This window comes from Strigops habroptila, chromosome 5, assembly GCF_004027225.2.
Source record: "Strigops habroptila isolate Jane chromosome 5, bStrHab1.2.pri, whole genome shotgun sequence".
Taxonomy (NCBI): Eukaryota; Metazoa; Chordata; class Aves; order Psittaciformes; family Psittacidae; genus Strigops; species Strigops habroptila.
The window spans coordinates 5,037,402-5,056,795 of NC_044281.2; the positions used below are offsets into that span (position 1 = coordinate 5,037,402).

At 46.1% G+C, this 19,394-nt stretch overlaps 1 protein-coding gene across 16 annotated transcripts in view; it reads left to right on the forward strand.

Annotated features, from left to right (window-relative positions):
- HDAC4 (histone deacetylase 4) overlaps positions 1–19,394 on the forward strand; it is a 236,430-nt gene that overhangs the window by 143,892 nt on the left and 73,144 nt on the right. For all 16 annotated transcript variants that reach the window (XM_030485807.1, XM_030485810.1, XM_030485798.1 and 13 more), the window contains 3 exons: positions 821–942; positions 11,811–11,942; positions 14,075–14,187. In XM_030485807.1, the coding sequence (XP_030341667.1) occupies positions 821–942; positions 11,811–11,942; positions 14,075–14,187 (367 nt within the window). The remainder of the gene's footprint in view (positions 1–820; positions 943–11,810; positions 11,943–14,074; positions 14,188–19,394) is intronic.

A 19,394-nucleotide genomic window follows, 5' to 3' on the forward strand; every position in this document is an offset into this window, starting at 1 on the left:
GTCAGCTTGTTTGACAGCTCCATGGCTGTTACCTGTATAGCTAAATCAGTCATTCTATGGATGGAGCTACTCTGCTAGCATGCACAGCTTGGAGACTTCCCAAAGTCTGCGCTGATTGGGGTTGGTGGAGCTCCTGGGAAATGGCAAAGCGGGGCACAAGTCATTAGGTAGGAAAGATGCAGCCAACAAACTGGTAGGAGGCTTAGAAAACTCATTCATTATTTAATATCCTCAGCAAACAGACTGCAATTTACTTCCAGCAGCCTGCTCAAACAAAGCTATAAATTACCAGCTTCGAGAAGTTAATCTGGAAGGGTGTTGAGTACTTTGGCCGTACCTCTGCTGAGTACTGGGGTCAGGAGGCAGGGAAGCCAAAGGCAGAAGACCACCTATGCAGCATGGCTCTGTGTCCTGAGTCCCCTTTGGTTTTGTTTCGTTCTTAGGCTTTGTCTACTATGTGTGCATTGTGTTCAGTGAAGGGAAATTATCGAGGGGAGTAACAACACCCATGCTGAGCTTCCACAATATGATTTAGCAAAAGCTAGCCCAAGTAGGTGCTTGAAATTATGGTTAAATACCTTCATGAGTTGAGCCATGCTCAACAGAGTCGTTCTTATACTGAAAATCAGGCCTATGTTTAGTTACCTCCTCTATATTAGTCTTGCATGAGTGTTTAGAAGGAGAAAGCTACTACCAGAATGTTTTCCTTTGCACTGTTCCCCGCTAACAGTGATAACAAACAAGGTGAAGCTGCAGTCATTCTCTTTGTGTGTCACTGGTGTAAAGCTTCTCCTTTCTCTTTCTCTTTCCTTCTGTGCAGGAAGACCCAGCACAGCTCTTTGGACCAGAGCTCCCCACCCCAAAGTGGCGTATCCGGCACCTACAATCACCCTGTACTGGGGATGTATGATTCCAAAGATGACTTCCCACTCAGAAAAACAGGTAGCTCTTGCACTGATTCTTTGTGTTGCTCTGTCTTTGCTGTCACACTTGGTCCTCTTTGTTATTTTAAAGAAGTGATGTTACTGAAAAGCTGTATTTCATGGGGTGGTTTATTCAACAAGCACCCACTCTATCGTGCTCCCCCTTCATCTGTCACTATGCTCAGTGTGAGAGGGAGCCTGGAGCTGCTTTGGGGTGTGCAGGCAGGAGACAGGGGAGTTGTGTGTCAAACTTTGTGAGATGTTTTCACAAAGTCAAGGCTAATACAGAGATCTGGGTGTCTGAAGTCCAAGTGTGTTTTGCTGTGTGAGAAAAGGACCAAGAAAAGTTCATTTCTTCTGGGATTTGCATTTTATATACAAGTTTATACTTAAAATAAATAAATCTGGTTCTGCCAGTCAAAGCGGCGGGACTTCCTGCAAAGGGGTTTGGTTCACACCTAGACAGTTATTTCTCAGTTAGGTTTTTCCCTGCACGGTAGCTTAGCAGGTCAGTTATTTCTCAGCTATATATTATGTAAACCAGGTTGTTTTGGTTGGCTCTCATCCTCAGCTCCATATTGCATGCCTAAGCCAACACAGCCTCAGCTTCTAACCTGGTCAGTTCGTGATCCTTAGTTGCTTTCTTTGGGGAGTCATAGAATCCCAGCCTGGCTTGGGTTGGAAAGAACCTTAAAGCTCATCCAGTCCCGACCCCCTGCCACAGGCAGGGACACCTTCCACTAGAGCAGGTTGCTCCAAGCCCCTGTGTCCAACCTGGCCTTGAACACTGCCAGGGATGGGGCAGCTACAGCTTTGAGTGGATGTGAGAGGGAAGCAGGGGTATGATTGAACTTCACAGCTTCTGCAGGTGCTGCCGAGCTGTTTCTCAGGTATGCTCTGTGGATCTTCAGGTGTGGACGGATGAGCACCGGGAGTCAAAAAGTGTGTCATCCATGTGATAAGGAATGCTGACGGTGTGTTGACCCAATCTCCTTGTGGATTTACTGCAGTCTTTGCTCAAATCAGCTGCCCTAAATCAGCTCCTAAGAGCTGCAGCATCTCCTTTTCCTTCTGGGAGAGGGATGTAGGTGTTCTCATGGCACTTCTCCTAATAGTTAGAAGTAGAGCAGGTCTTAGGTGCAGCGAATGGTTTAACACAGTTCTTGTTACCTTTGGAAACTTGGGAGTTTTTCTTCTTTCACCATCTGATGAGAAAAGATATACCTCCACACTGCTGCCTTGTACCTCCTGCCTCCCAGTTCTGTGCTTTAAAAGACCTTTTGGGGAACTTCTCACTATGGACCATAGCACCAGGCCTGCTGCATGGATTCCCATCTGCTGTGCCTTCCCCCTTACCGGGCATGGTGGGTTGGGTGACAAGTGCCAAACACTTCAGCTGCACAAGAAGTCAATCAAAACTTGGCAAGGATTATGCCAGGATTATGGGGTTTTTCCATGTACCTTTGGTGGTGGTACTTTTGATTGTGCCCTTTCTGGAGGACTCCAGAAGTAGAGCTAAGAAAACTGGCTTAGCTGAAGGGTAGAGCATCCTCTAATCTCTGCTTCTAGGTAATCAAACACCCCATTAGGTGCGTAGTAGATGCTGCTGTATCATCAGTGCCCAAGACAGACGAAGAGATGCTGTCTGGGCCTTGGGACTTTTGTAGGGAAGGAGACGACTGGTGGAGGAATGTCCTCAGAAAAGACTTCTTCAGCTCTAAAGCTGGTAAAGCACAAAGATGTGCTCACTGTATGTCTGCCTGGGAGGAGGAATGCAAGCCCAGGCTGCTAGCAGCCGCTGCTGCTGTTCACTCCTCTTCTGCTGAAGGCTTTCAGGCTCGTCTGGGAAATCACAGCATTTCCATGCAGGGAAGCATCCCTTGGCACCATTCCTGTTGCTCAGGGCCTGTGGACAGCGTGATTCCAAAAGAATTTTTAGCTCCTTCCTATACCTTATAAATAACGCAGGTGATGCGTTTCTAGTGTGGTAAGCATTCCACAGTGTAGAAGGGCTTTGACATGCTCCAGAACTCTCATGCTCATCACTTTGGGGGACCTTACCTCATAGAATCCCAGCCTGGTTTGTGTTGGAAGGGACCTTAAAGCTCCAGTTCCAACTTCCTGCCATGGGCAGGGACACCTTCCACTAGACCAGGTTGCTCCCCTCTGTCAGGTTAAAGCCATTCCCCCTTGTCCTGTTCCTACAGGCCCTTGTCCAAAGCCTCTCTGAGATTTCTTGTAGGCATTTCTTGTCAGTTTGGGTTTGAGGATCAGCCGCTTTTCCTGCTCCCAGTGTTATGGAAGGGGATTTCTGCAGAGCTCAGCCCTTCGCTGTGACCCAAAGTGAGATCTCAATAAGACTCTGGCTGAATAAAAGCCCTGTCAGACAGGGGGAATTAAGGATGAGAAATGTATTTAATCACATTATTAAAAATGGAACCAACTAAAATCCTTGTTGTTTTAAACCAGGAAGATGTTGAGCTGATTTTGTTTTGCCAGCGTGCTGATGCTTATTCTTTTTGGACCCCAGCATTAACCTTTTGGGGACTGTTCTGTGGTACAATCGAGTTCACTTGCGAGGCTCAGGAGAGAATTCTTATTGTTTTGATTTGTTTTCCCTTTCTTTCCCTTTCAACGCAGCAGCACGTCAGTCTCTGGCACAGTGTTCCCCTGCAGAAATCCCCTTGCCAAGAATGTTAAGTTGCTTGGAGAAGAAAAGCTCCTGAACAGTCTGGTGTAAACAAAAGACAGGGAAGGCTGGAGCCCATCCTAAATAAAGTTCTTGATTATGGGTGAGCTTTTCAAATTATTGGCACCAGGCAAAACTCTGCCTTTGTATTTGTAATGTGAAACTGCCATCTCGTGTAGTCCAATTTGATTAAATTTGATTAAATATTTGCACTTCAAATAACAAAGTCCATCACAATACACTTCTGATCACCAGGGCTGGAATCCACCCAACATCATCGTTAGGGGTAGGGTGATGTAGGGGGCTGCGGGATGGTGGTTTCACCCTTGGCCTGTCCCTACAGGCTCTTGCCCAAAGCCCCTCTCCAGGTTTCCTGGAGCCCCTTTAGGCACTGGAGCTGCTCTAAGGTCTCCCCTTCAGGAGCCTTCTCTTCTCCAGGCTGCCCCAGCCCGGCTCTCTCAGCCTGGCTCCAGAGCAGAGCTGCTCCAGCCCTCGCAGCAGCTCCGGGGCCTCCTCTGGCCTCGCTCCAGCAGCTCCACATCCCTCTTGTGCTGTTGCCCCAGAGCTGGATCAGGACTGCAGGTACTGACAAACCCCAGGAGTTGTTTGTCAACAGCTTTCTTGGAGCTCCTGAGGTTTGTTTTTAACACAGCTTTTCAGTTTTGCTTTTCTGAAGAATACTCAAGGCCAGGTTGGACAGAGCCTTGGGCGACATGGTCTAGTGTGAGGCATCCCTACCCATGGCAGGGAGTTGGAACTGGATGATCTTAAGGTCCTTTCCAACCCAAACCATTCTATGGTTCTATGCTGTCCTTATTTTCTCCCAGGAACAAGGCTGTTAATTAATGGCATTCTCTGCTTTCTGAGACCTGATCAATAGACACAGTAAAAGATGCTGTTAATTACAAAGCTGACACAACCAGCATTGAGATTGGTAAAAAGCAAATACAGCTTTTTAACGTGGTTTTCCTCTTGCTTACATAGGGGGTTCTGTTTGCTTTTGCATTTCTATACATCCTCTGCAGGGCTGGACCATGTCATGTCAGACACAAACTTTCCCACTTCCTCCTGTGTAAAGGTAGAGTAAGGATTCCTTGTGTGTGTTGGGGTTTGAGAGCTCATCATGATTTCTAAGGAAAGCCACAGCATTTCAATCAGTTGTCATGAAAATCAGGAGTTGTTTTGCCAACTCAGCCCCTGCTAGACTTGCCTGGCCAACACACATTCAACTCACTGCATGCAGGAGCTGCAAGTGTTTCCCTGTATCTATACTTAAACCTGATCCCGAAGTGGGAAACCCAGCTCATTTCTTCTGAAGTACTCTGGTCTTCAAACCTTTCTCCTGTCAGCAGAGGTGGGATTTTGGACCAAGCTGATGTTATCAAAACCACGCTGTTATTTCATTTTGTCCTTTTTGACTTGTGCTTCTCAACCTTCTGGTGTTTGCCAAACATTGTGCACCAAAAAGACCTCCTGAATCTGTTTAAGAGCAATGGGTGGCTGGTTTTTGGTGTCTTTGGCTTGGTTTCTGGGGCTGCTGCAGCCATGGTCACTATTTTGTGAAGCATCGCTGATGCTCTGGGTCCTGGCTTTCTCTTTACTCCAGTAGCACAGTTGACTACACTGCGGAGCTGAGGATCAGAAGAAAGTTGATGGCCATGAAGATTTTAAGGAGGCAAAAAGATTCCTGTGGTCCCAAATATGTTTTCACTGCAGAGCTGTGGGATAGCATCTCAGGGTGTGAGTTTCCACTATTTCCAAAGCTAGACTGAGTTGAATGCCAGACTTGGAGCTTACAAAGACATCTTTGGCAAGTCTGTGTCTCTGAATTTCCTGCCTAGATAGTAAATGAGTGTGTGCGTGTGTGTGGTATTGGCCTGGGGAGAAAGGACAAGGAGGACGTGCCACAGACCCCTCTTTCAGCTCCTTTTCTCTGGGGACCAGGGAAGAACCAGTATCTTACCTGAAAACCTCCCGTCCCAGCAATGTCTCTTGCCTTCTGCACAAGTTATGACGGAAGGAGGACTGGTTATAGGTCAAGTACTGTGTCTTAGGGCTTGTGGTAAAGGGAAAAAAGCTGTCCTCAACCTTCCCAGCCCACACAGTTAAGAACTGGTAGGAAAGCTCCAAGGAGGAGTATTTAGCTCAGCATTGTCAGACCATGGCTTATGCACTTCTTTGCTGCGGTGACTTCCCTCAAGGAATAAAGGAATATAACAAAGAGCAAACCCCTCCTTGTACGTTTGGGACCTACTGCAGAAGGAATCTGACAAATACATTGTCTGTGCTGATGATGCCAGCAACCAATACAGCTTCCAGCCCACCAACCTTCTAAAAGGAATAGAAAAGGTGATTATGTTCTTGTGGCTGCATCAAGCATGAGCAGATAGTGAACAATGACTTCTTCTAAGCCCCAGCTTGCACTTAGATGGTGACATGTACCTGGGCTGTCAGGGTCCTCATCACTTGCAGCCCATGCAGAGCTGCCATGAAACAGGGAGCATAATCCTTCCCTATGTGCCTCTACCTGCCAGGCACCACAAATCAATGCTTGTGCACAGTGTGTGCCCACGGGTTCCTGATGGAGAGCACACAGCCTTTCACTGACCACCTCCTGTTTGCTAATACTCTTCCCATGCAAAAGAGAGGAGCCTGAGAGAAAAAGGCATTCAGCATCCTATGATGTTGGTTTCCTCACAGCATCGCAGAAACACAGGTTGGTTTGAGTATTATTTGCAGCTAAGCAGGTGAAATTGTGCTGAATTTCTTGCATTTCAAAGAAAGCAAAGAGAAAAAGAAAGGGTTTGTCAGTGATTAAAATGCTGCGTTTGTCAAGAAAAGGCATAATACCTCCCTGAGTTGGTTCTGATCATTGGAATGCTTTAAGTGGTTTGTTGTATCACAGAGATTGTTTAGAGGAAAATAGAGTAGGCGGAAATCCTGGTGTAGTGTGGGAGTATGATTTAGAGAAAATCTTTGAGCTCTCTATGGCACGGAGTGTCACTCAAGTTCCAGAGCATCTTTGCTTTCCCACCAACGTTGTCCTTCCAGCTGATGGAGGTGGAGGTCTGGCTTTCCTGGGGACCCACACGCTGCGTCGGTGTGTGCTCTGCTGAGAGGAGCCATAGACCTGCTGAGAAATCCCTATTGTTTAAATAACCTTTCCTGCTCCAAGGAAAGTCTTAGTTGATTCTAGAATTCTATGACATAAGTGTCTCTAATCCAAAAATAACTTCCTAAAGACAAAAATTGCTTTTATGGCAGTGATGCTGCAGAATAGCTCTTCAGACGAGCACGCTGACATTTCGGAGAGCAGCAACAAACCAACGTGCAGTCGGAGGACCAGCAAATACTTGCTTTAGACCCTCCATTTCTTCTGACTATCGGGTCTAAATGCACACTAGGGAATTCTTCACTCCCATGTTTTTCTTCAGCACCAGCAGCTTGAAGCGTGTTCTGTTCCAATGGCACATCTCTCCCATGTTGAGGTTTGCCTAGGGGCAAAAGGAGGGGACACCCCCTTTTCTTCTGGTAAAGCAGGTGCACTTTTGACATAAGAGCTGGGGATCCATGGGGAGAAAGGCAGTACTTCCCATCAAAGCGCTTCTTGAGGAGTACCATCAATGGTGTATTGAAGAAGAAACCTTTTTCAGTAGAAGACCAAAGTCTTCTGGTTTACTGTCGCCATTGGGGAGCAGGGGCTCTGGGAGGCCCAGGAACTAGCTCTCAGTCATTCAGTGAACCTGCCCTTTTCCTTGTTGGTCCTCTCAGCTCCATCTCTGCTTCACAGGGACTGCCAGGAGCATCCATGCTTTCAACTCTACATGTGCTTATGTATCAGAGGGCTGGAGCAGCTCTGCTCTGGGGCCAGGCTGAGAGAGCTGGGCTGGGTCAGCCTGGAGAAGAGAAGGCTCCTGAAGGGGAGACCTTGGAGCAGCTCCAGTGCCTAAAGGGGCTCCAGGAAACCTGGAGAGGGGCTTTGGACAAGGGGGAATGGCTTGAACCTGCCAGAGGGGAGATTGAGATGAGCTCTGAGGCAGAAGCTCTTCCCTGTGAGGGTGCTGAGGCGCTGGCACAGGGTGCCCAGAGAAGCTTCCTTATATCTAACCTGAACTTCCCCTATTCGTCATCACCCCTTGTCCTATCACTCCAGTCCCTGATGAAGAGTCCCTCTCCAGCATCCTTGTAGCCCCCTTCAGACACTGGAAGCTGCTCTGAGGTCTCCGTGCAGCTTCTCTTCTCCAGGCTGAACAGCCCCAACTTTCTTGGCTTGTCGGATGGCATCACCTGAGATAATGTGTCTAGAAATATACATTTGGATAAAAACATTTGCTATATATTTAAGAGATTTTAGATTAGATTTGCATTTCAGGTTTTTTTAGATTTTTACAAGATACTTGCTATATTCTCAGGCTGGAGAAGAGAAGGCTCCGGGGAGACCTTAGAACCTAAACTGGCCTTAAATGGCTTTAAAGTGGCCAGGTTGCTCCAAGCACCTGTGTCCAACCTGGCCTTGAACACTGCCAGGGACGGGGCAGCCACAGCTTCTCTGGGAAAAGTCTGTGCCAGCGCCTCAGCACCCTCACAGTCCTCAGCTGCTGAAATCAAGATGTTCAAGGATTGGGATGAGGGTTTTCATGGTGCTTTGTTTGCTATTTGATCAGAAACATGGATGGTTAGTGGGAACATGGCAAAGTCTGCCCAGGACTTTGTGTTTTTTGACTTGCATAGACTTAATGTCCCATTAGTTCAGCAGCTTAGGGGATGCAATTCTAGGAAGAAAACAATGAGAATGACATAAATGTTGGCGAATTGTTTTACATGGGTCCTGCTGCAGTAAACGATGTATAAGAGGGGTAAGTTGGGTTTGAGCCTGTGCAAACTAGGGAAGCTTTTGGCTTATGCTCTAGTTATTAATTTACTGGGAGGAAAACAAAATATTCTTTGTATAAATCCTTATTATAGGCCAAATTAAGTATGTCACTGCTGAAGAAATCCCACTGGCTTTGTGGAAGCTGACTCAGACTTGGCATGGGCTCCATCTGTTTGCTAAACAGGAATCAACCTGATTTCTTTCTAACTTCCCAGTGTTTGTTTTTCAAGGTTTCACCTTAAGATGTAGAAGACCAGTAAGTTGTGTAATTCAGTCTTAAGCTTACTGTAGGTAGCAGTGATTGGTTTAGTTGGCTTTATTTGGGTATATTGCCTGACAGGGTGAATATTGGGAGATTTCCAGTGGAATTGATGTTCCTGGGAGAACATCTGACCTGTGTTGAGTATCTAGTATCGATAGTTCCATGTTGCTTGAATTCCTGCTTTCTCCATTTGAAGGACAGCTCTCTTCAGCTTAAAACTATTTGCCGGTATCTATTAGTTAAAAATCCATCTGAATCAGCTTAAATGATTGCTTTGAGGTTTGGAAATGCCTGTTTAAAGCTACATATTTTCTGAGAAAAGATGCTATATGTCAATTCCTTGAATTTAAGACTGTTCTGCACTGCCTGTGCTGAATTTGAATTCACGTCATTTGGGCTGTATAGCACCCAATTAAATGTGGGTTGGCATTATGCTGTCTGAGGTCTTGATGACAGGTTAGATTTGGGATTTTAGCGGGGCGGTGGAGATAAAAACACAATCAGAAGGAGCTAAAGAAATACAGTTCTTAAAAGAGACTCTTTGGGGTTTCAAAACTCTGGCTGAGGAAGCGAAGGAGAAATATGTGGGATAGTTTTGCCTGAAAAGAGTTTTGTCTGACAAATTGTAATACCCTGCTTTCGCAATAATCTGTTCTCGAGGTGTTTTCTCTGTTAAGGCTGTGATTGTCTATGTTCATTCCCTTCCTGTTACATGGCAGGACATGGGTATTGTGGCTCTGCATAGGGGGCAGATCTGGTTGTGCTGGGTAATCTGTGACCCTCAGATCTTTTGTTTCCCTGCCCGTTTTGAAGGTGTTTCTAACCAATTCCTTCTCTGTATTTGGAAAACCTCACAAGTACTTGTCTGTTCTCAACAGAAAACATCCTTCAGCTGAACACCATGCAGGGTCTACATTGCATATGAATAAAATCTGTGCTCAAGTACAGTTTTTATCATCCTGTTTTTCTTTGGCAGAAGACAGATCCTTTCAACAGCTGGGGCAGAGGCTTATATTTCACTTACTGGTTGGCAATGCAGATGTATCCAAACCGGATGTATCGGCATCTAGTTCCCATTTGTTCTTTAAAGTCTTGACTGGAGCATCTACACAGTTACTAATCCTCAAGATTTGGAACCAATTAAAACTGTGAATTAAAGGCTGAGGGATGAGGTACTGGATGTTCATGTACCTAAAGGCTACTTTTAAAGCAGTAAGTCAACTTCTGTTTTGAAGAGAACTTAATGAAGTAGCTAGTTAGAACCTATGCTTGTATATTTTAACTAGTCCACTCTTCCAATATTGCCCTCCAAGCAGATGGCAGATTTGCATTCAGTCCCCTGCCATTTTACATGCAAATGCCCTGTAAGATTATTTCCCCTTTGCTAATGCACTTCATACTGCATTTTAAGCATCATCTTGAGGAGTCTGACACTCTTAGCGCTCCCTTTATCTCTTGCTGGCATTTGCCTGTCCAAAACATTCATGAAAGCTCTGTTCTCCCCCTCCCCGCCCCAATAAAAGTTTCATCAAAGAACTGTTTTGATGGCTTAACTTCAAGCATTTGATCTTGAATTCAGCAGCCTTCTGATTTTTGAACCCTGCAATTCATGTTGTCAGGCTTGATTTTTGACGTGACCCAGTGGTCAAAGCCAACTGTAGGGAAAATGTATCTGTAGCCAGCCTTAGTTAATTCAAATCAGTTTGTAAACCCTCTTTTAATTCTCCTTAAGCAATATAGCTCATTGTCCCTCGAGTACGGGGAGCTGAGTGTATGGGTGGTTAATGGTGAGAGCTCAGGATTTGCTTGTTCAAAGGGATTAAGCTGCAGAGTTGTTAAGAGGTTGAAGAGGGGAAAAGATTGGGCCAGTTCACAAATCTCATAACTGTCAGGAGCCTTCAAGCACCAAAGCAGATAGTTCATGTATACTGAAGGGATCAGGAAGTTTACAGAGAAAATCATCTTGCAGGAGGAATCTTGACTTAAAGCCTCATTACCTTTATAAAACCTTGATAATCTGTGCCATACAAATGTGTTCGGAATTGCTGTCATTAACCCGGAGGCATTAGGATAGAGCTTCCCAGGAGCTCTGCTTTGCTTTTGGAGAAATGAAATTCCAGGATTTAGATACAGCAGAAGTGTTGAAGAGAGGCTCTCAGAAGGATGATGAACACAAAGCAAGTCAGACTGTGGTCTCAGGAAATCCATGCACACCTACCCTTGGCAGCCCTGAATTCTCAAAGCGTTTGATGTGGGTTTAGATACAGTTTAGTTTTGTGCCTGTGATGATGAAAACCAAGTTGCTCCCCAAACAAACAAACCTTCTCCTCCCTGGTGTTTGCTTTGGCCTTGGCCACGCTCTCATGCCCTCTTTCTTGAGTTGACACTGGCTACAGAAGACACAGGCTCATCTCGCTCCAAGGTGAGTTGCTTCAGGGAGGTGAAGCAGCAGGAAAACACTCTCCTGGTTTGGTTGTGGGCTTTGATTTTCATGTTTTCTTTCCCCCTCCCCTGGTGTTCCTCCCTAAGCCAGCTCACCCTAGGGCTGGATGACTCCACGGGTGGGAAGCTGCCCGTTTCATCAGTGCATTGCAGATGCTGTCTGAGCCCCATGGTGATACTCCATGCTTGACCAAACAGCAACATCTCAGTTGTTTCACCAATTCCTGTACTGATGGTTTTGATCCTGTAGTTTAGCTTTACCACTGGCTTGGAAGCAAGTTGGGAAGCTAGGGAAGGTGAATGATGCTGTCTGCAGTAGTCTGAGTTCACAGTTGCTTGTAAAGCTGTGTCTTCAGTTGAGAGAAGAGATTGCAGGATGATTATTATCAATTAAAATGCGATTGACTTTCATTGCCAGTGAATTCAGCTGTCACATGGGCTGGGACCTGCTCATTCTGTTAAGTCTTTCTTCCACATCTGTGCTATGGAATGACTAATTTCATTTAGGCTTCTGCAAATGCTGAACTTCAACCCAGCCTTTGTGTTAAAAACTACTGAAATAAGTAAAAAATTGAACTAATATTAACCAAAACACTCTCTGCTTTGCTTTATCCTGTTCAGCATCTGAACCCAACCTGAAGTTACGATCCAGACTAAAGCAGAAAGTTGCTGAAAGACGGAGCAGCCCCCTCTTGCGCAGAAAAGATGGTCCGGTGGTTACCGCTCTGAAGAAGCGCCCACTGGATGTCACAGGTAGGTGGGTGAGCAACGCATCTGCCCTGCAGCCACACGCTCCATGAGATGTTCCCTTCCCCGAATGAATCCCTGCATTCAGTCTGGATCTCTCATGTGTTGGTGAAACCGGGATGAAGTTGGCCGAGTTCAGCAGTGGGAGATGTCAGAGTGCGTCAGCAGCGTCAGTCCATTAGGTACCGATCTGTTGAGATAACGCTATCAACTCCAGGAGCTTGGGTTTGGAGGTGGTTTGAAGACATGGAAATATGCCACCAGAGTGCTGGGTATTTTTGGTTCCCCCAAGCATTTCTGTGATGTTCAGCAGCAGGTTGAGAAATCAACTTTCTCAAAGATGATCCTTTTAATATCCTTGGGGAGGCTGTAATTCACGGCTGTCGTCCTCCACCAGGAAATGCTTTATAACCCCTGTTTGTTTAAGCTTTTGGGCAGACTGCCATAGTTCCTTGTTAGGTAATTACACCAAGGTTTTAAAGCATGTAAGGCATTGGTTTTTATATATATATATATATATATTTTATATATCTCTCTCTCTCTGATATTTTGACTACTTATTTGACAGTTTCTTGTTGAAGAATAATATTCTTCTGGGAATCAAGTTTATAAGGAGGAATCAGGGTAAAGCAGATTATATAGACTACCATAAAGTTAATTCTTAGCACCATCTAGGGATGCCTGTGTGTAAGTACCACTCTGTAACAGCTTTTCCAGACTTGGCTCACTTTAAGGCACAGTAGCATCATTCAGAGGAACTCCAAGTGAGCTGTCTTTAGAGAGCACAGTGCTTTCAGGAGACCCTGGGGTAGCTATGCATCACTTGGTGCCTCTCTGTTTTGCAAGGGAATAGATGATTTCAAGAGCTAAGCAGCATTTATAGCAGGTCTGAAAATCCAATCATCTACTTCACTCATATATTGCTATATGTCACATGGCTTTTAGGCGAAAGAAAAGGTTTAGAATGTTATTTACCTTCCAAACTAAAAGGAGAAGCAGTGGAAACTGGGCCGTGCACTGCGTGAGACACCTTCTAAGGGAAGATTTCTGGCTGTTGCCATTTCACATGCTCTTTCTGTTTGTTGTTATTTCTGTGTTGTTGATGGGAGGCTTTGATTTTGGGCTGGGCACCTCCATGGTTCTGGTTAGCGAGTTCAAAGGGAATGTATTGATCAAGTACATAAAATGGAGAGGGTTTTCTGAGCCTTTTTTACTCCCTCAGTAAACAGAGGGAGAAGATTTACCTGCCAAAAAAGGCAGTGATTTAAACAGATTTGGACTCTGTAGAGCTTTGCCTGATTCTTGTTGAAATATGCTCAGCCATGACCATGGCCAGTTGTCCATCCAGCCCCGTTTCACTCAGACAGCTTTTAAACCCCATCAAACAACTGAATTTGCCATCCTGGCAAAATACCATCCTCGGAAGTCAGTCCCCAGGCTTTTTTGTGGTGGAGCTCAGTGCTGCGGGAGTTGTGTGAAGGGCAAACCAAGGCAGGTCTTGTTTCTTTGAGGACCAGGCATGGTGTGGGCACTTCACAGGGGACAGGGACATGCCACATGCCCCGCACTGGAAAATCTCAGTGCTTCTTTCTAAAAGCAAAGGTCAGTTCTTGTACCCAACCAGCGTGAGGGCTCGGTGCTAGTGGCCACTGTCCAGTAAATCCAGATGGACCAGAAGCCTGCGTGGGAAAATGTCAAGGCTGAGACAGTTCCCCTGGTTGTTCCAGTGTGAAGTCCGATGCAATACATGAGTAGAGGGTGTCGTTGGGGTTATAGGCTAAAGAGGGGGAGAGAAGCACTCTTAGGAAACTGAAGCAGGACAATCCGACATCCTCCAGTTTGGCCTTTTCAAGCCTTTCCCATGTCTTTTATTATCTTCCAATTGTATTTAAAGTTATTATTACACTGTAAGAGAAATCCCCGGGAGGAGAAGACTTAAGTATGGTAAGTAGGTACTTGGACAGCCCATTTGAAATCATTTGTTGGTATTTTAAGAGCCTTGGGAAGATTTAGGCGGGGAGATGGGGTGGAGGAAGGTTGCTTTCCTCCAAAACAAAACTTGAAGGATTGTTATCTGTTTAAATACCATCACGGAGATTATTTGTAACACTGAAAGTTGGTTTTGGATGTGTTTTTAGACTCTGCATGCAACAGTGCTCCTGGATCTGGTCCCAGCTCTCCAAACAACAGCTCCAATAACATAAGCACCGAGAATGGAATTGCAGGATCAGTCACGAGTATTCAAGCAGAGGTACAGAGCTCTTCCTCCCTCTCGGTTTTAACACTTGGGCTTCAAATCAGGTTTTGCAGAGTTTTAGGAATTGAAGTGGACAAACCAGTGTGCACCACAGAAACAAAAACCTGGATCATGACTTGGGGCAGGCTTTGGGAATTACCTCTCAGTCTGGCATGACAGGATGCATTATCTGTTGATTAAATCTCAGCCGAGCCAGCTCACAAGCTGCTTGTGGTAACTTGTAGGGGGTTTGTTGTGAGGAGAGAGTCAAAAGACAGGGATTTAACAAGGTAAAGCGTGAAGAGCGTTTCCTGGTCAACTGGAAGTATTTTTAAATCAGGGGAATCTGTTCACATATGTTGTCTAAAGGGTGAAGTTATTGCGTGCAGTAGCTTTGTCTAAATATGAACAAACCAGACCTGTATTAAAGGGAATGGATTTAACCTTTTCCTCCCCACTTGGGGATTTGAAAGGTTGGTGCCTGATACTACATGCTAGTGGATAATCATGGAATAGTTTGCATTGGAAGGGAACTTAAGATCATCCAGTTCTTGCCACGGGCAGGGACACCTTCCACTAGAGCAGGTTGCTCCAAGCCCCTGTGTCCAACCTGGCCTTGAACACTGCCAGGGATGGGGCAGCCACAGCTTCTCTGGGAAAAGTCTGTGCCAGCGCCTCAGCACCCTCACAGGGAAGAGCTTCTGCCTTAGATCCAACCTGAACTTCCCCTGTTTCAGTTTGAACCCATCACCCCTTGTCCTATCGCTCCAGTCCCTGATGAAGAGCCCCTCTCCAGCATCCTTGTAGCCCCCTTCAGACACTGGAAGCTGCTCTGAGGTCTCCACGCAGCTTCTCTTCTCCAGGCTCAACAGCCCCAATATTCTCAGCCTTTGTATGGGAGGTGCTCCAGCCCCTCATCATCCTCCTGGCCCAAAGCTTTCACCATTACTTGAGGCGTCTGCTACAGATGTCAAGGGCAGGATGTTGGACTGGGTAAACTGGGGGATAACAGCTCCTGTGTTCAGGGTTACTGAAGCCCACCTTCTTCTAAAGGCAGATATTGGGGTGTGGGCCACTTTAACTGGCTCTCACTATAAGCCTTGTATGTACAAAACCAGTGTCATTGTGTAATGTTACTGGTGCATTTCTTTTTATTCAGCTTACCATTAGCTGTTCTCCCCATGAATATAGTTTCTGTTTTACCATCAGGACTGTAAATACAGGCTTGGACTTGTTCTCCCCAAATTGTCGTTTAGAATTGAAAAGGGCTTCTTGCACTATAAATGTGAGCCCTTAATGCTTTCTAGTTTTGTACAGATTTTCACTTTATTTTTGTTTCTAATGTAGTGTAACAGTATTTAATATGGGGAATATTAAATATCTGCACCCTCTCCTCTGCCAAACTATCCAACACACAGCTACATTCACTCTATTCTGCTGTAGGACTTAGAAGATTTAGACAATTACTGTAAAGATTAAGACAATCTCAAGCACAAACACAGGCTGGTGGAGAATGGATGGAGCAGCCCTGAGGAAAAGGACTTGGGGGTGTTGGGTGAGAAAAAGCTCCCCATGACCCGGCTTCAGTGTGTGCTTGAGCCCAGAACCCCGCCGTGTGCTGGGCTGCACCCCCAGAGCGTGAGCAGCAGGTCAGGGAGGGGATCCTGCCCCTCTGCTGTGCTCTGGAGAGACCTTAGGGCAGCTCCAGTGCCTAAAGGGGCTCCAGGAAACCTGGAGAGGGGCTTTGGACAAGGGCCTGTAGGGACAGGCCAAGGGGAATGGCTTGAACCTGCCAGAGGGGAGATTGAGATGAGCTCTGAGGCAGAAGCTCTTCCCTGTGAGGGTGCTGAGGCGCTGGCACAGACTTTTCCCAGAGAAGCTGTGGCTGCCCCATCCCTGGCAGTGTTCAAGGCCAGGTTGGACGCAGGGGCTTGGAGCAACCTGCTCTAGTGGAAGGTGTCCCTGCCCGTGGCAGGGGTTGGAACTGGATGAGCTTTTAAGGTCCATTCCAACACAAGCCATTCCATGACTCTATGACAGTGCAAGGTGGAGTCTTCACTTGACACCATCAGCTGAAGCTGCTCTAAAGAGATGTGGCTGTTGAGCTGCACACCAACTGTGGAGTAGTTTGGAGCAGATCTGGGAAAAGTCATCTCGTATCCAGGGTTATTGGTTGGGCTTGCAGAACTGAAGCCTGACTGAGCTGAGGGCACATCTTGGGTGCGTTTGTGTCAGCCCCAGAAGACTAGCACTGAGGTGCTGGTTTTGCTGATCCAGGAGCTGTCTATACTTAGCAAACTGCAAATCCCCAAGTACTGATGATGGAAAAACTAGTGGATTCAACAATTTCTTGGGATATAAACAGAGTAGGCAGCTTCCCACAGTCAGGGTTAGCTGATACAGGTGAAGGTGAAGCTGTGGTGTTCTCCATAACCATTTTATTTCTCAGATCAATAATCTGTGATTAGACCACTAATACCTAATAAAGTGGGCACAGACTATGAGAGAAACTCTTTTCATCAACTGCTTGTAATGCAGCAACATTTTAGCTGAGACATGAGCAGTGCAAATGATCTGGGAATAGTCCCTGTAAGTGCCAAAGCCTTCCCCTGGGAATCATCTTTGCCTCTTTTGCAGCTGTACCACAGTGGGTAATTCACAGCAATGCTGCTGCATGTGAGAAGTGTGTGCCTCTGGAATTTTAACCAGAGCAGCATTTGTTGCACAATCTCCAAACAACCTGTGCGTAAAGGAGGAAGAAAATCCAAGTTTTCATTTCCCTGAAAATCATGTCTGGAGCTTTGGAGGGGTTGTTTTTTTTTTCCACTTTCTTATAGTTTTTGGGAAAGAGGCAAAATAGAACAGACGTGATTGTGCAGTTCCAATTTTAAAACTGCCCAGGACTGTGTTAAATCTATTGGATCATTGCCATCATAGAACAGAATGAAACATAAATCACTGCGTGATGGCAAACAGAACATCGATAACCTGTTGCACAAACTGTTCTCCTCCAGCATCCCAGGCATACTTGAATGGCTTAGCTAAATCATAGAATCATGGAATGGTTTGGGTTGGAAAAGACCTTAAGATCACCCAGTTCCAACCCCCTGCCACGGGCAGGGACACCTTCCACTAGAGCAGGTTGCTCCAAGCCCCTGTGTCCAACCCGGCCTTGAACACTGCCAGGGATGGGGCAGCCACAGCTTCTCTGGGAAAAGTCTGTGCCAGCGCCTCAGCACCCTCACAGGGAAGAACTTCTTCCTTAGATCTAACCTGAACTTCCCCTGTTTCAGTTTGAACCCATCAGCCCTTGTCCTATCACTCCAGTCCCTGATGAAGAGTCCCTCTCTGCATCCTCGTAGCCCCCTTCAGACACTGGAAGCTGCTCTTCTCCAGGCTGAGTAGCCCCAATGTTCTCAGCCTGTCTTCATATGGGCTCCAGCCCCTGATCATCCTCATGGCTTCCTCTGGACTCACTCCAACAGCTCCGTGTCCTTCTTAATCTGGGGACACCTTCAAGTTTTGTTTTAAATGAGAAATAGGTCTCTTTGCTTCTTAGTTGGCTCAGTCACCTCTGGAACCATTTCAAGTCTCGTGGAAGATGGTATCTGTTTAATATCTGGTTTATATCTGGTTTAATATCTGGTAAATCTATTATTTAAGTTTCAATGCTTGTCTTCAGTGAGAAAGACTACAGCTCTCTGCCTCCTTTTAAAATAGACACTGTTTAAATGCTGGTTTGAAATCCAAAGGTTTTTCCATCTCTGCCAGGTACAGGATATTCATTGCCATTGCACTTGATGCAAGGCTATAAAAAGTACTTGTCTACAGCCCAAAATCGTGCATGCTGAAATTGTTCTCTTCTGTGCAATTCAGCAAATGTTTGTGTACACCCCGTAGATGAGATCTGTATATTTAAAGTGACGATAATGCTGCTAAATACCAGATGCTGATAGTGTCAAGCTGTTGCATTTTGCTCTTCGCTGTTTTTCAAACAAATCCCCAGGAGATACTTTGAGGCACAACTACAGAGTATTGATTGTTCAAAGGGAAAATGGATGTAGTTTTGTTTCATTTATGATATCAGTAAACTATTACATTACCGTGCTGACAATAACTATCTTCTTCTCAATGTGGCACGCTACCATTATGTCATTTAAATTAAAGCCAAATTGCCACTAGTGCTCACAATTACTTGGCAGAAGCAGCGTGTGGGTATGCACATCGTTTGTCCTTACCAGGTACTGCTCAGCAGCAGAGTGCTCCCTGCAGATCTCCTCCTTTCCAGCTTGTGAAGTGAGACCTTAAAAACACATTTTTTCTTTCTTTGGAAGAACTGACAGGCTGGGAGAGCTGGGCTGGGGCAGCCTGGAGAAGAGCAGGCTCCTGAAGGGGAGACCTTAGAGCAGCTCCAGTGCCTAAAGGGGCTCCAGGAAAGCTGGAGAGGGGCTTTGGACAAGGGCCTGTAGGGACAGGCCAAGGGGAATGGCTTGAACCTGCCAGAGGGGAGATTGAGATGAGCTCTTAGGCAGAAGCTCTTCCCTGTGAGGGTGCTGAGGCGCTGGCACAGACTTTTCCCAGAGAAGCTGTGGCTGCCCCATCCCTGGCAGTGTTCAAGGCCAGGTTGGACACAGGGGCTTGGAGCAACCTGCTCTAGTGGAAGGTGTCCCTGCCCGGGGCAGGGGCGTTGGAACTGGATGAGCTTTAAGCTCCCTTCCAACCCAAACCATTCCATGATTCTGTGATATTTTCAATAAGCTGGAATGCCTTAACGAAAGCCCAAGAAGGCAGAAGAAAATAAGAAAAAATTCACTCTGCAGATGAAATTTTGTGCAGGATCCTGGGAAAACTGGGTGACTGTTGACCACTTACAATTATATACAGTTGGATTTGGGAAGAACGTCTGGCAAGTCAGTGGCACATCGAAGACTGCATGTAAAAGGCAGCCCAGTGTCTGATAACAGTAACACGCATTGGGAAGGCTTTCCTCCTCCCGTCCTTCTTGCACAGGCAGCACAACCCTCAGGTGCAGAGGTGGGGTGCTCTGTTAAAGCCAAAGCCAGGACAAGCTGCTCCCCTTAAATGCTGATAAATCAAAGAGGTGGGATTGCTCTTGGAGGTTGTGCTATCGAAAATGTTTGGTTTTCAATACTAGTTCTTCTGTGCTTCCCCCCAGCACGTTACTTTAAGCTTCAGTGTAGTCTTTGAGGGAAGAAACCAGG